This window comes from Helianthus annuus, chromosome 10 (genome assembly GCF_002127325.2).
Source record: "Helianthus annuus cultivar XRQ/B chromosome 10, HanXRQr2.0-SUNRISE, whole genome shotgun sequence".
Lineage (NCBI taxonomy): Eukaryota > Viridiplantae > Streptophyta > Magnoliopsida > Asterales > Asteraceae > Helianthus > Helianthus annuus.
Genome location: NC_035442.2, coordinates 57,717,198 through 57,732,450, shown reverse-complemented (window position 1 = coordinate 57,732,450; position 15,253 = coordinate 57,717,198). Strand labels below are relative to the sequence as shown.

Here is a 15,253-nt window from a genome sequence, read left to right as displayed (position 1 = left end):
TGGTCGAAGGATCAAACAGACTGATTGAAAGATCATCTGTCGATCACAAAGCCATCGAAGGATTCACATATACCTCGAAGGATGGTATATCCTTCGAGGTCCATCAGTATCCTTCGTGGGATATCTTTCGAGCTCATCGAAGGATGGAAACAATCCTTCGATGACCCAACCTTCGACACAGACAATTTTCAACCATATTATAACTGTTTGGCCAAGTCAAACCAGGAGGATGGTTGACTTGGTCAAACTTACATGACTAACAAAGACATCGTTTTACATCATGACCGAATACAGACAAAGTACAGACACAAGTGCACCAACAAACTCCGAAAAGATGCACCATTTTCAATTCAAGAAAATAAAAACTACAGTAACCGACAAACTTATTTGATAATATGCATTAACATTAGGGATCGTAAAATATACAAGTGATCGTATTTATAAATTTATCGTTACCATTCGAATACTCCAGTGAGAATTTTATTGTTAATATCTTTTGAAGGGCAATTGTTATCTACTCTACTTTACACCAAAATCCTAAACTACTCTCTTTTGTTCAGATTTAAACCTACGACCTCCTCTATAAAATACATTTAATTAGTAAATTTACAAGCTATGGATGGGCTCAAGCTTACATCCTTAATATTGGGTTAGATTGTTCAAAAAAGAACATTTAAAGGCCTTAATATTGGGTTAGATGGATCAAATAGAACATTTGAAGGCCTATTTCAATTTGGGTTGGATCGAGCTTATTGAAATTTGGTTTGAGGCCATATTTTGAAAGGCCGAATAAAACTATGCTAACTGGGCCACAAGGTTGATTAAGTTTAAGTTGCAAATAATAAAGCAAAATATCACCAGAACACGCTAACGTGACAGCAAAAAGATTGGTCTACGACATATAATTCCATACTGTCAACATCTAGTTATGAGGATTTAATTTTATCTATCTATATACATCTCTCTAGATCAAGGATGCAAAGTAAACCAAAAAAACGTCATAAAATTACTTTAAAAGGGAAAAAAGAAAGAAATAAAACACTTGAACCAACTGACAAGTTGGGACCATTGATTAATTCCTTTTTGGGTCCTAATCTTGTCGAGGGCGTGCAACCCAAAGAGAGCTGAGAGAACGAAGACGATGGAAGTGCTCAGAAACCGCTAGCAAACTCCTTGCCGCTTGGCGGGTTGTCAGGAGTTGGAGGACATGATGAATTGTCTGGCGTCGCAGGTTATCGGCCTACAAGATAGTTGTGGTGTTAGTAAGTTAACATTCGTGTAAAAAAATTGTTATTCAAAATAGAGCACAATTTTAAAAGTCAATTACTTGTAGCACAAAGAAGGCAATATATAATGACATGTATCAATTAAATCAAAATATAGGTTGACATTTTACAAGAGAGACATTGTCATAGTGAGTGGTTGTATCGATTGTCAAATGATCGATTATTATAGTTACTTCACATCCAGCCGGTTTGTATGCGAAGAGAAAATGCAACATCTATTAGGTTGAATTTTTCTTCTATTAGGTGGATAGGTGGCAAATTTTGCACATAATTATAAGATACTTTTTAAATGAAAGTTTGTATAATAAATTCATAGAGTAAATTTACGTACAAAGTGCCTTATCGTATAAAATGTAAAGCCAAAAAAACGCGGTGATATTTTCGTAGTTATTTACTCGTAGAGTAATTATCAAAATTACTCTACAAATGATTCTGTAGAGTAATTTTGATCTTATAGAGTAATTTTGTAAAATGTCCTTTTAGGGTAATTTTATAGAGTATCATAATTACTCTACAAATAATCTTATATGGTAATTTTGATCTTGTAAGTTAATTTTGTAGAGTATTATAATTACTCTACCAATGATTTTGTAGAGTAATTTTGAATCGTATGTTGTTTGATAAACTTGAAGAGCAATTTTGATACACTTGTAGAGTAATTTTGATAATTACCCTACAAGATTAAAATTACTCTACAAAAACATTTTACAAATTACTCTACAGGATCATTTATAGAGTAATTTTGATAATTACTAATAATTACCAAAATATCACCGCGTTTTTTCAGCAAAACCTTCAGTTCGAACGCTTTATACGTTAAAGTTATTTGTATTTGATCTTTTGTTTAAATTCATATACTATCACATCCATGTATAAAACACTTAGTATCCGATATTTATTGTTTTACACTATTAGTCTATTACTACTTAAAAACATTTCTCTTCTAAATCTAACACACTGAAGTTATTTTCATAAAAAACTTGCACCATAATCTGTTTGTAGAGGTCAGAAAGAGAGCAAAAAAAAAAAAAAAATTAAACGAATCAATGAATTTTGCCATTTTGACATTTTTTACATAGTACGTTATATTAATAAAGATAAAGATAGAGATTAATGATGACAACTTTATATCTTTTAATTTAGTGTCAAACAATCCCACTGTTACAATATCTCTTAACATACAATACGTACGAGATGAAATAATAACATGCGTGATTAGTTATATAACATGCGTGATTAGTGTTTTACTCCATACGTGATTTCTGATTTTGTACATGCGTAACTATGGTTTTCAACATGCGTAATTATTTTTTTCAACATGCGTGATTAGGGTTTTGAGTTCTATAACGCATGTAATTTCATCTCGTACACATCATACGTTAAGTAATATTGTACGTTAACCAACCCCTATATATAGATAATATAGAGGGTTTTCTATATAACACAATTTTCTTGGAGTACAACATAAAGAAAATTAAATATTCGTCTTTAGAGTTGTAAAAACTTTTAAAATATAAAAAACTCTTGTTGAAATGCAATTTTTATTCATTTATTCTAAAAATGTGTAACCAGTGTTTTTAGACCTGGACAAGCCCGATCGGTCGGACCGGGAAACGGAAGTTGAGTCAGTCCGGGTTATGGTATAGGATCGGAAATACATTGAACCGGAGGTTGAACCGGTGACCGGCGGTTGGACCGGGAAACCGACCGGCCGAATCAGTTTTTATAAGGGTTGAACCGGTTTTTTTTTATATATTTTTTTCAGATTTAACCCAATTAAATTTTATATTAGACACCTTCCGGTTCTTATGTCTAGTCTGACCATTCGAACCATTAAACCGGTAAAGAGACCGGTTTAACGACCGGTCCGATTCTGAAAACATTGTGTGTAAGTCATGCATGTGTATGTTATGTTACATACATATAGCCTACACATGTGTAACATATGTAAATGCTTACTTGTTGAAAAAACTTATTAAAAATAGTTATACAATTTGTTTTATATATATATGCACAAGTTACATATTTGTACGAAAATTTAAAAAATATGAACAAAAATAAAAATGAATGAATTGAAATTTTTCTTTGTGTTGCAATAAATAAGTATATATGCGCGTCTTTATATTATATAGAGAGAATGTTAGGGTAAAATTAAAACTCATACGACTTGTGAAAACTTAGAGTACTCGGCCTTACGAAAGGTTTTTTCAAAATTTACTTTACCAAAAATCCTAAAAAAATCAACTTTTCAAAAAAAAAAAAAAAATACCTTTGAATTTTTGTAGCTGTTGTAAAGAGCCAAAAACAACACTTCGATTTTTTTTACAGCCACCTTTGTAACGTTTTAAACTAGGGGTGGGAAAAAATGGGGTCAAAACTCTCACTGGGAGACCGAGTTCTCTAAGTTCACAGAACTAGTATTAGTAGGAGTTTTCTCTTGATCCGGATCATATATATATATATATATATGTTGAACGATAAATTGGGATCACTGACGGGCCATTGGAGTATAATCGTGCCACCAACGGAAGCACTAATGCCTATACACCAATTCTGGAGGAAACCCAAAGACCTAGTAAAAATACCCTTGTGGGTGTCGAACCCAAAACCTAATAGTCTCTAAGACTTATCTCACCTTAAGATGCACTAGGTTATAATGTCATTATATATATATATTAATTTATAATATAGTTAGAAATATTAACTCTGTTGTCTTTTAGTATTTTGTCACTTAGTGAGTTTTTGAAAATATCCCTTAGACCAAGCAGTATGGGGGCCGGCTTAGGCCCGGCGTGGCCCGGCGCCGGTCCCCCACACCGCCCCCTCGCCCTGTCCCGTCCTTTCCGGCTCCCAAGCGACGATCTTCACGGGCCTTCCTCCTCCTCCCTTCTCTCACATATACCTATACATACATACATACATACATACATACATACATACATACATACATACATACATATATATACATAAAGGGGTTCATCCCCCACCCCTTAGGTCCATCCCTTCCAATCCACTCCTATGTGGCGCCGACGTAGCAGTCCATCCTCTTAGGATGAGGCTCTCCATACCCACTAGTCTTATAGTTTATGAAGTTCATTTACACCCTACTTTGTTCTTCATCTTTCACTGATTTGTCATTTACTAAATTTTTATTTACACACTTGTCTTTGTCATTTAGGGAATTTTCTTTCACACTTTGTATTTTACTTTGTTTTCATTTAATTTTTTTGTCATTTAATGAATTTTCAGTTGATACTCAACACGGTTTTATCCCCTCTCCCTTGCATGTGTATCACAATGTGGGTGGCTTTAGGACCAGTTCATGTTTAATCAATAGATGCACATAGTTTTATTTGATATTATATTATATGCTAATTATATAGAAATCAAGTTATTGAAGCAATTGACAAAATGCAACTAGATAAAAAAATATTGAGTCGAGCTGGTTTACCAACCTAAATGAGCATAAAACATATATACTTATTATATTTAATGGATTAGGATCAAATACAAATACTCTTAATTGTAAGAAGGGTACAAAGACTTCTAAAAAAAAAAAAAAAAAAAAAAAAAAAACCTAAACACCCACCACCACCCAAAAATCTAAACCCCTTACCCCCCTCCCCCCCTCACCCACCCAAAAAAAAAAAATGTCAAGAGGTGGGTTAGGGGTGGGGGGCTTAGGTTTTTGGGTGATGGTGGGTGTTTTTTTTTTTTTTAAATTTTTGAGGGGTGGGGGGAGGGGGTTAGGTTTTTGGGGGGTGGGGGTTTAGGTTTTTGGGTGGGGGTGAGTGTTTAGATTTTGGGTGGTGATGTATTTATAAATGTATATAAGTTAATTAATAAATAATAGATGATTTTAGCACAAGCTGAGCTCAAGTTTGTAAAACTACACACGAGACAAGCTTAAATCCAAGATCCCAAAGAGTTACACAATTTGAACTCTAACTCAGTCGAGCTCGGGCTAGAATTCACTCGGTATGTATATAGAAGTTAGTTTTGATATTTTTGTAGCAGTTGCACTTTTTTGTTCTAGGGTTTAGTGTGGGGTTGGGCTAATGAGTTGGTTAACATCAAATGCCACTGAAAATGACATCATGAAAATATGCATGGGTTTTAGGATCTCAATGATGGGGATGTTTTCTTGGGTCCACTCTCCTAAAAGACATAGATTACCATGCCCCTCTAGGGATGTGATTTGTAGAAAGTAATTTCGTTTGATAATAATATGTTACGCGGTCTATTTCTCAAATGTGTTTATTTAATTCTTATTATGATAATAGGAGACATGATTTTTATTTATTCCGTATCAATCTTTACTGGCATGTATATTTTTATTCGTCTATATTTTATTTCGTTTACATGCTTTTGTAACCATTGTTATGACTTATGGCCTTAGATCAGTCTTCTCATTGTTTTTTTTTTTTTTCATTCTTGTGGATTTTTTTCTTTGTTTTTCGAGATTGCATTTTCTTCTTATGCTAATGCATTTGTTATTTTTCGCTTTAACCTAAGTGTTCATTTTTTTCCGCCCTCTATATAATATATATCTTGAGTTTATTATAATTTCCTACACAATAACTTTCAGATATAATTTAATTAGATTTTCTTTGTAATCATATAAATAAACAATTAATAATATATAGAACCCTATTATGTTTTCATTATTATATTTCATAAGGTACAAATAAGAAAGTTGGGCCCATGACATTATAGCGGGGCACGATAAGAATTAGTGACCATTAGGTACTGGGTCCGGTTTGTATACACCAGCTAATGATTTTGTAAGCACAAAATAATCATAAAATGAGAAGTTCTCGAAAACCTTAAAAATATATAATTATGACATTATTAGCCATTAAATTATATAATCAAGTCTATTTGGAGATGTGGATATGAACAAATGAATCATTACATGTGCCAACTGTAAAACTAGTGTTTTCTTTTTCAATTGATGTGGATTTTAAAGCCATATATAATTGGACTAGAGGAGGAGCAGGTTAATAATCTGTTGGAGTAGGTTCCCTAACCAAAGATAGCTAACAACATATTCCTTGTCATATGGACCCACTATGCATATAACATATATGCATACATAAAGGATATATTTTCACTTTAAGCAATATAATTAGGCCTTGTAAACTGTAGATGTTTAAGATCATACCATCCTGTAATAAAGAAATGGTACGCACCTGTATCACGAAATTTTCGAGGGTGGAGAGCTTGTTCATGGCTGCAGCCATCTGACCCATGTAGTTAGCCATGTTTGTAGGGGAGCTAAGAGCATCAGAAGCAATGGTGTCCGATAGAGATTGATTTAGCGCATCGAGACCATGTGAGAGTGCTTCTTCTGCCTCTTGTGTTGCTTGTTGCACTTCACATATAGCCATGAGTTGTTGTTCCGTTAATGGCTCAATTTGACCAAGAATTATCTGGAAAATAAATCCCATATTCAACCCAAATAAGGATCACTGCTATAAGTTATAAAAAAATAACACAAGGCATAGATTTTATATACAAACGTAATTTTAATAATTTAGACCATTATTTTTTTACGAAGGAATACTAGCAATTTGACGCATGATATAACATTTATATTCGTTGTCAAGAAGAACAATTCTACTCTAATGAAAAATAACTTTTTGACCAAAGTAAGTTTTATTTAATATGCTACAACATGAATTTGATAAATGACTAACTAGGCTTGGGGAGTACGGCGTTGGTTGGGGCGGGGATGCCCTTCAACACCAACTGTTCTATCCCGGGTTGGCGTTGGCATAGCGTTGCCCTTTTTGGCGTGGGTATTCAGTCTGGCGTGGGGCGGAGGGCAAGGTGACTTGTTTAACTTTGGTTGGTTGGTTTAATATTGCCGGATTTGGTTGGTAGCTTTAATTAAAAAAAAATCACATGGCTGACCGCGCCAAGCGAAGACACGCCACACCAAACCCCTCATTTTTCAATATAAGCTTGTGGATCCCACCTTCAACACATGTCAAGCAATGCCCCAAACACAAGTACCTCCACACCCACTAACCTTAATAATACACCATAGCATGAAATAAATGGTAATTAATAACACTTTTTGGAATCATTTATACATTTACGTAATCTTGTTTGATTGGTTCTTATTCTAAAGCGGAATCAAATGGTCAAATCAGAGGGTTTATAGATGGATTCATATCCAACAAAAAGGTATCAGTACGAGAAAAAAACATACAAATTGGTGAAAATGTATTTTTCCCTCAATAAAAACTTATTCTTTGAACATATAACACACACATATATATATATAGAGAGAGAGGGAGAGATAAAGCGAGATATGTAGAGAGAGAGAGAGAGAGAGACAACATCAGAGCTCAGAAATTGTAGTGACAGACAAGGGCTTTTTAGCACAGTTTGGAATAATACCTAACTCACCCTACAATGGAAAAAACCCTTTCGTCATCTTTGTAATCATTCACTCTATGTCACCTTCACTTACACACAAACAGAGAGTATATGTACCATCAAACAACAGCTTACAGTACTCATGTATACAAAATAACTGCGACTAATACTTCCTCCAGTATCTCATCATATCTCTTCCTCTTACAATTTATTGACACGCTTTCTAGTTTTGGCAAAGCTATAGCACATTAATTAGAGTTAGTTGTTCATAAATTTTTGTCTAGTTTTTTATATTATAAGTCCACCCCAATTTTATATTTATCTTCTAAAGAATAATGTTCTAGTTGACTCAACTTAATTGAATATGATTGAATTATCATTAAACAACCAACATACTTGTCTTTGGGTTTCAGATTAACAATTAAACTTATGTTTCAAAAATATATAGATAAAATAGTCAATTAATTGTAATGTGATTAAATAATGCATAATCTAGAAGTGGCGGACCTGAAAATATTTGTTGGGGTGCGAATGAGATGTTTAACCATATTTTCAAGGAGTGCGGTCGATTTTTTTGTCTAAATTTTTTTATAAGGGGTACGGCAGCCTACCTTGAACAAACGATGGGTCCACCCTTGATATCTAGGTGTTTCTCATATAGTTTCTCACTAGTTAGTTAATAAACTAAGTTTATTTATTTATTTATTTTTTTATTTGTATATAGTTTTGCAACTAACATACTCTCGAATACTTCTTTATCTATTATATCTTGCACGATGTAAACCCTCCACCTCAGAGATAAAGGAGAGTCGCTTTACTATCACACATTTTATCTTGTGAACTAATAAATTATATTGCTATTATAAGTCATGATATTCAATTTTCTAATATGTATCAATTTATTCATCAAAGTTAGTATTCTTTTTTGTGTTACTGTTAATTACTTGTTCTAATCAACTTCCGGACTTTTGGCATAAAAATGTTTAAGCTTTTAAGAAATTATGTTCTAATGTTTTGGCATATAAATGACGAAAACTAAACAGTTACAAAATCTTGTATATTACAAAAATATGTAACATCTGAATAACTACGTTATAAAAATAGGAAACCACTTGATGAAAACAAAAGATACAAAACTACAAAATTTTTTAAAGTTTCATACTTTTTATCGTATAAAAAAAATTTCTTCTTTTTTTAAAGTTTCATACTTTTTTAAAATTTTTTAAAGCGCGTCATTCCTAGAGTAATATTTTTTTGTGACAAAAAAATTTCTTCTTTGATTTTAAAGTTTCATACTTTTTATCGTATAAAAAACTACAAAATTTTTTACTTTAGTAATTTTAAACACTTCTCAGTTTTTTTTCCAACAATTCTTTTTTTTAACACCTGTAGAAAACACGTGTGTTGACTTTCTGCTTTATGTAATACTTGTAAGTGTAAAGTTGTGCAATCTAAATAAGATTAAAATGATATAATATTACAGTAGTCTTCTACAGACAATTTAATAAAATAGTATAACAATCAAATTATTACTTAAGTGGTTTATGTTATACATACTAAAACAACGAATATATGAAAATATCAAAAAACAGTTCATTAATCTTAATATTTAATATTATTAATAATAATTATAATGATGGAAAGTATCTTGTTTGGTTTAAAAAGTTTCATGAAAATGTTGCCAAATTTTCTAATACCAACTTCCGATCGTCTAACTTATAACAAGTATATAAACAAGACGTACACGGATTATTAATTTATCCAAAATATTTTTATACTTTTTTCAAAATTATTTATTGTAATTAGTAAATGTAGCTATGGTTTTTCTATGTCAACAAAAGTTAATATTACCGATTTTAAATTTTAAAAATAACAATTTAATCTAACACATAATAATATGTTCTTATTGTTACAAACACTTTGAGTGATTATAATGTCCTAATTTTCATCTCACAGAAATACAACAACCGTTTGGATGAATTCTAGTAAAATAGTTGGTTTTACAAAACTGATAGATAATTTCTGAGAAAAGTTTGTTTGATTGGGAACATAAATATTGTAGTGGTAATGGCCATACTTTTGTGCGTTTTGCGTCATATGGCAGCACAGTCAGCAATGAGGTATTATAAGGCGTTTTCTAAAATGGGTGTAGTGGGGATGTGGATATTATGTTAAAAGAGGTGTAATAAAATTAAATAAAAAAACCCTAAAAAATCTTATTGGACAAACAAAAGGAAGAATAAGGGTGGTTGGCCAAAACCAATGAAATAAGGCATGGAAAAAAGCACGGCAAAAGCAAATTTTTTGAAAAAAAACGCTCTCAATAGTGGAACTTGGGCGTTGTGAGGCGTTTTTTAGGGAAAGAACACCTAAAAAACCTTACTACAGATGGTCTAAGAGAATAATACAAGCTCTCTGTAACACATCAAATAGTGATGTCTTGTTTTAGAAGAGTTCCCTACAAAAGTCTCATACTTTTGACTATTCTTGTTCCATTTTAATATTTTTAGGATTATGTACCACCTTTTATATCTCAATTCAGTATCTTGTATTTAAGGATTGTTAATATATATTTATATAAAAAAGTGAACATATGTGTGTATGTATGCATGGGAAGATAAGTTTAAACCTTGATAAGCTCAGATGGTCGAAACCCTCCAATCCACATGAAGCATCGCTCAGCAGGTGTCTTCCAAGTACCCGAGATGATGTGAAAAACATCAGATTTAGCCACAATGCTCTTTATATTGAGCAAATCATCGATACGCGCTATACAATTATCGACATAAATCCGGAGCTCGTTTTCTGGCAAGTGTTCTTGAATCGCAGCTTGAAGCTCACACATTTGACGGTGGTAGTCCTCGAGCCACCTTGCATACTCCATGTCAAAAACTGCAGCATCTACATATTATTTATATAAATCAAGCACCACTCCACAATATACAATTGAGGAAACCATATTCAAAGATTAACATTGTGGATTATTATATTAATCATTTGGATAATTTTAGTTCTCGTACCCGAGCTTATGTTACTCAGGCCGAGAGGAACACCTTGGTCAGCTCCTAGAACATCTCCACCACCACCAAGATAAATCCCCTACAAAAACAATAAGATAATACACTAGAAAATCAATTTACATAAATTTTTAAAGAATTACAAATTGACATTATCGAATTACAATTTAAATAAATTTATGAATGATTATTGTTAATCAATTTTATTATGTATCACGGTCCTCAGGGGCGGACCTATAGTGTTCCAAGGGGTAACCCCCTTGCCCCTTGACGCTCTAACGGTAGTGTAAATTTTGAAAAAAATTGACGTTTTTCTGATTTTATTACCCCCTTTTTTAAATGTTACCCGTATATGAATTTTCTAAATCCGCCACTTACGGTTATGGTTATTGCTTGATTATTGCTTGATTTATCATTTATCCATAACATTTTTTGTACTATCCTTTTCATTCTAACCTTTTGATATTAAGAGATCAGATTTCAATTATTATTCAATACATTGAAAACATTACTTACAATTACGGTTTTAGTTTTTATTTTTTATTTATTTATATATTTATGTTTTGAATTCTTTACATTGACATTTTCTAGTAATAAAAAAAACAATGAAGTGTTCACCTGAGCTCTGGCTCTTTGCAACTCTTGTTCCAACTGGGTAAGCTTAATTCTGCTTGATTCTAGCTGCTGAACATAAGCCTGTAAAAGGAACAAAAAACGATGCACAGAAAATCATGGAAGTTAGCATCTCGAGGCAACAAATAAATTGTGAAACTTTGACAAAATATTCTCTTTTTCATAAATTTCATACCTTTTTTCTCAGCCTGCTTTTTCTTGCTGCTTCTCTATTTTGAGCAAGTCTCCTCAACGTCTGCTTAAAATATTCAAACATGGTAGACAATTTATATCTTCATTTTCTGGGGAAATTTTTATTCCAACTTTCACAACTTTGTTAAAAAAAAATAAGAAACCTTAGGATCGGGTGTTTTCGGGCGACCCTGATCGGAACTAGTCGTTGGCCCTTTCTTGTTTCCTTCACGCTACATAAACAAAAATTAAAAAAGAAAAAACTTGATCAAGATTGGAATCAAGAAAATATACCCCTTTTTTTAGTGAACCTATCCCTCCTTTAACTTTTACATTATTACAATTTAATCCCTTCTGCTTTTTTGTCATTTTTATCTTCAATAATAATAATAATAATTATTATTATTATTATTACTATTATTACTAGTATTTTTTTTAAACGTTATTTTTTTTAAAAAGAATTTTTTTGGTTATCTTAAAAAAAATCATTTACTTACGTTTTAAATTGAAGCGAGTCATTTTAGTTTTGAAGTGGGAGTTTTTTTTGTTCATAACGGCTTAAAGTGGGTATTTGAATTCAATTTGTATAAACAATAATACGCAAAAATTTAAATGAAGCTTTGAAGCCAACCAACTTAATATAGTTTTTGGAGTTAAAGGAAGAGAAATATATTTGAGAATCACCACATCAATTTGTAGATAACGATTTTGATTAGTCAATAACATACCCTCACAATAATTAAATTTCAACTTATATCGATTATTAATTGATATTATATGCTTTGATCAAATCATTTTACTAACTGTGTGCTAGTTAACATTTTAATATAATATAATACTAATAAAAATAGAAATAGAAAGATGAGAAAACTAAAATAAGAAATAAATAAAAAATATAAAATCAACTGTTTTTTTTTTCAAAAAAAAAATCTGAAACCTTTTCATTGTTTGAAAAAAATATCTTTTCTATTAATTTGTAATGACGTTTTATAGAAACATAATAAAATACTAGTTAGAGAAAGTGTCAAAAATAATATTAATTTGAATTGTATAGTAGGGAGAAATTTGATAACTTTTAAACTATATTTTTAGAAAGGGTGTATAACTAGTAAAAATAGGGATGCATTTAACCAACCCCTTAAACTAAATTGACTTGAACAAATTTAATTGAAACCCATATCTCGGTTAGATTATGTACAAGAGTTGTTAATTGTTAATTAATTATATATTATCTAGTTGTATAATAATAAAATATTTAAAAATAAGATAAACAACCATATGTACCTTTATAGCTTTAGAAGATTGAGGGGCAGGTGGAAGAGTATCCATTTGGGGATTGGCGATGTCTTCCATGGAAGGCTCAGATGGTCTTCTTGAACCACTGCTTGATGGGGAAACTAATCCAGTAGTTGCCTAAACACACAAATAGAACTCATTTTTTTAATTAAATTGACTTACACAAAAATGATACCTTAATTAGTAGTAGATGTTAAAAAAAAGTTAAAGTCAGAACAAAACGAATTAAAGGAAGAACTTAATGATTTTAGTGACTATAGTTTTAAATAGTGACTATAAATAGCAAATTATATCTTGGTAGTAGAGATCAAAAAGAAAAAAATAAATTGATGAAAGAAAAACGGAATCAAAGGAAGAACTTAATGGTTGTAGTGACTATAATTTAGAAAATTATACCTTAATAAAAAAAATTGAAGTCAGAAAAAACCGAATGAAAGGAAGAACTTAATGATTTTAGTGACCATAGTTTTAAATAGTGACTATAAATAGCAAACTATATCTTGGTAGAAAAGATCAAAAAGAAAAAAAAAATGAAGACAGAAAGGAATCAAAGGAAGAACTTAAGGGTTGTAGTGACTATAATTTAGAAAATTATACCTTAATAAAAAAATAGAAGTCAGAAAAAACCGAATCAAAGGAAGAACTTAAAATTTTATTGACTAATTTTAGATAGTGACTATAATTTAGAAAATTATACCTTAGTAGTAGAGGTAGAAGGGTCTACTACATGCATCGGTTGGGAAGGAAATATGTTTAATGTTGGAGGCCTTATTGATGAACTCGAACCCTCTGCACACATAAATTATACTTGAATAACCAATAGATAAACAAATAAATATTCTTCTGAATTTAATTAAATTAATTGTGATGAAAAAAATATTTTCATTCTTTGATGATTAAGAACAATTGATCTTAAAATTAAGACAGGCTTGAAAACAACTTTTTTTTGTAGTAATATCAACTCATAAACTTGATCAAGAAACAATAAAAACCTAAAACTTGTTGTGAATTTTAAAAAGAATTTTCACGTACGGCAAAGAAAATAAGTTCCTAAAAAAAAGAACCAAGAGAATGATTGTTTTGCTGCATGTTTGTGGTCCAAATCTTGAAACAAGAAACCTTGTAAACAGGAAGACAGAAAAAGGTTTGTTTTTATTTTATGTGAAGGTTATGAATATCTTTTTTTGTTCTTCAAACAAAGGATCTGGTCAAAGCAAGTACCATCAGATCATATTCCCTGAAGAACATGCTTTTCTCATGATCCAAAAACAAACCCTTTTAGAGAGAGAAAGAAGAGAGAGAAACATAAAAAATTGTTTGAATAACAAGACTCTCACGTCTATGGTGATCTTGGATTATAGGAAAAGCAGATAGATCACCTCCAGTAGTTGCAGCTTGGCCATCACCATACAAAAAAAGTGATTGATCTAAATCAGTTAAATCATAAGGCCCATCGCCATCGTTTCTCCTGCATAATACAAAATCAAATAATTAAAATAATACAATAAAGTAGTATGTATACACACAGATAAAGTTGATCTTGAAAAGGGTTTTAAAGAGAATCACACACATAATATTATTGGTTCGGATAGATGATGATGAGGGAAGTGAATGATTATTGATCATGTTGAAAGATATTTGATTGTTGTCATGGTGATGATGCTCTTGATGGTGAACAAATTGTAGTTGTTGGTCTAAAAAGGTATGATGGGATGATGTGTTTGAGTAGGGTTTGTTGGTGGTAGCCATGAAAAAGGGAGGAGCTTTGGTGTCTTGAGGTGGTGGTGAAGGGTGGTTTTGTTGTGGATGATGATGGTCTTCACCTCTCTCAAAACTCATGTGTGTGATTACAAATCTCTCTCACATCTATACATACATGTAGAGATATGTCTCTAGAGAGAGAAAAGGTGTTCAAAGAAATTAATTCACACCATGAATTGAATGCTAAATATGCAAAAGACAAACTTTTAAGCTATTTTTAACACTTCTCATCTCTATCTCTTAACTCTCTCTCTCTCTCTCTCTCCTGCTTTTAAAACCTATATTGCTACCAGAACCAAAAACCCTTTTCTCTCTTTCTCCAGAAAAGGTTCAGTCGGCAAAAAACCAGCGAAGACTCGGAGATAGAGAAGAGAGAGAGAGAGTGCACTTTATGGCTTGCTTGTCCGACCATCTTAAACATATACATGTTAAGTTACTTAAATGCCCCTACCTGGTCGTCTAATTTGCATATTCAATTGGTCTTTTCCATGAAAGAACATATTTTATATGGTCAACTTCAAGGGTAGTATAAGAAGGAAAAAGTTAGTTAACAACCATTTTAACAACATTTGTTAATTAACAACTCATGGAAGTAAACGTATATTAGGGGAGAAGTTGAAAAGTAATATAAACCAAGAAGTTATATTAGGGTGAGCGGGGCACCCCCATCTTAGGGGAGTCTCTTCTCTTACACACACCCAA

The 15,253-nt window shown here is 31.8% G+C and overlaps 1 protein-coding gene across 3 annotated transcripts; it reads right to left on the bottom strand.

Moving 5' to 3' along the window:
* Nucleotides 1-873: 873 nt before the first annotated feature.
* On the bottom strand, nucleotides 874-14,931 carry LOC110885377 (bZIP transcription factor TGA10). Of its 3 annotated transcripts, none has more exons than XM_035978641.1 (11): nucleotides 14,361-14,931; nucleotides 14,128-14,258; nucleotides 13,488-13,579; nucleotides 12,779-12,907; nucleotides 11,659-11,727; nucleotides 11,499-11,558; nucleotides 11,309-11,386; nucleotides 10,694-10,772; nucleotides 10,303-10,565; nucleotides 6,479-6,718; nucleotides 874-1,240 (listed from the first exon to the last, which is right to left on the bottom strand). In XM_035978641.1, the coding sequence occupies exons 1-11, from the start codon at nucleotides 14,627-14,629 to the stop codon at nucleotides 1,091-1,093; spliced, it is 1,560 nt and encodes a 519-aa protein (XP_035834534.1). In that variant the 5' UTR covers nucleotides 14,630-14,931; the 3' UTR covers nucleotides 874-1,090. The 3 variants fall into 3 exon arrangements, with proteins under 3 accessions (XP_035834534.1, XP_021988761.1, XP_035834535.1); XM_022133069.2 differs by having other exon boundaries at nucleotides 10,303-10,574; nucleotides 14,361-14,930; XM_035978642.1 differs by having other exon boundaries at nucleotides 10,303-10,574; nucleotides 14,170-14,258; nucleotides 14,361-14,929.
* Nucleotides 14,932-15,253: the final 322 nt, after the last annotated feature.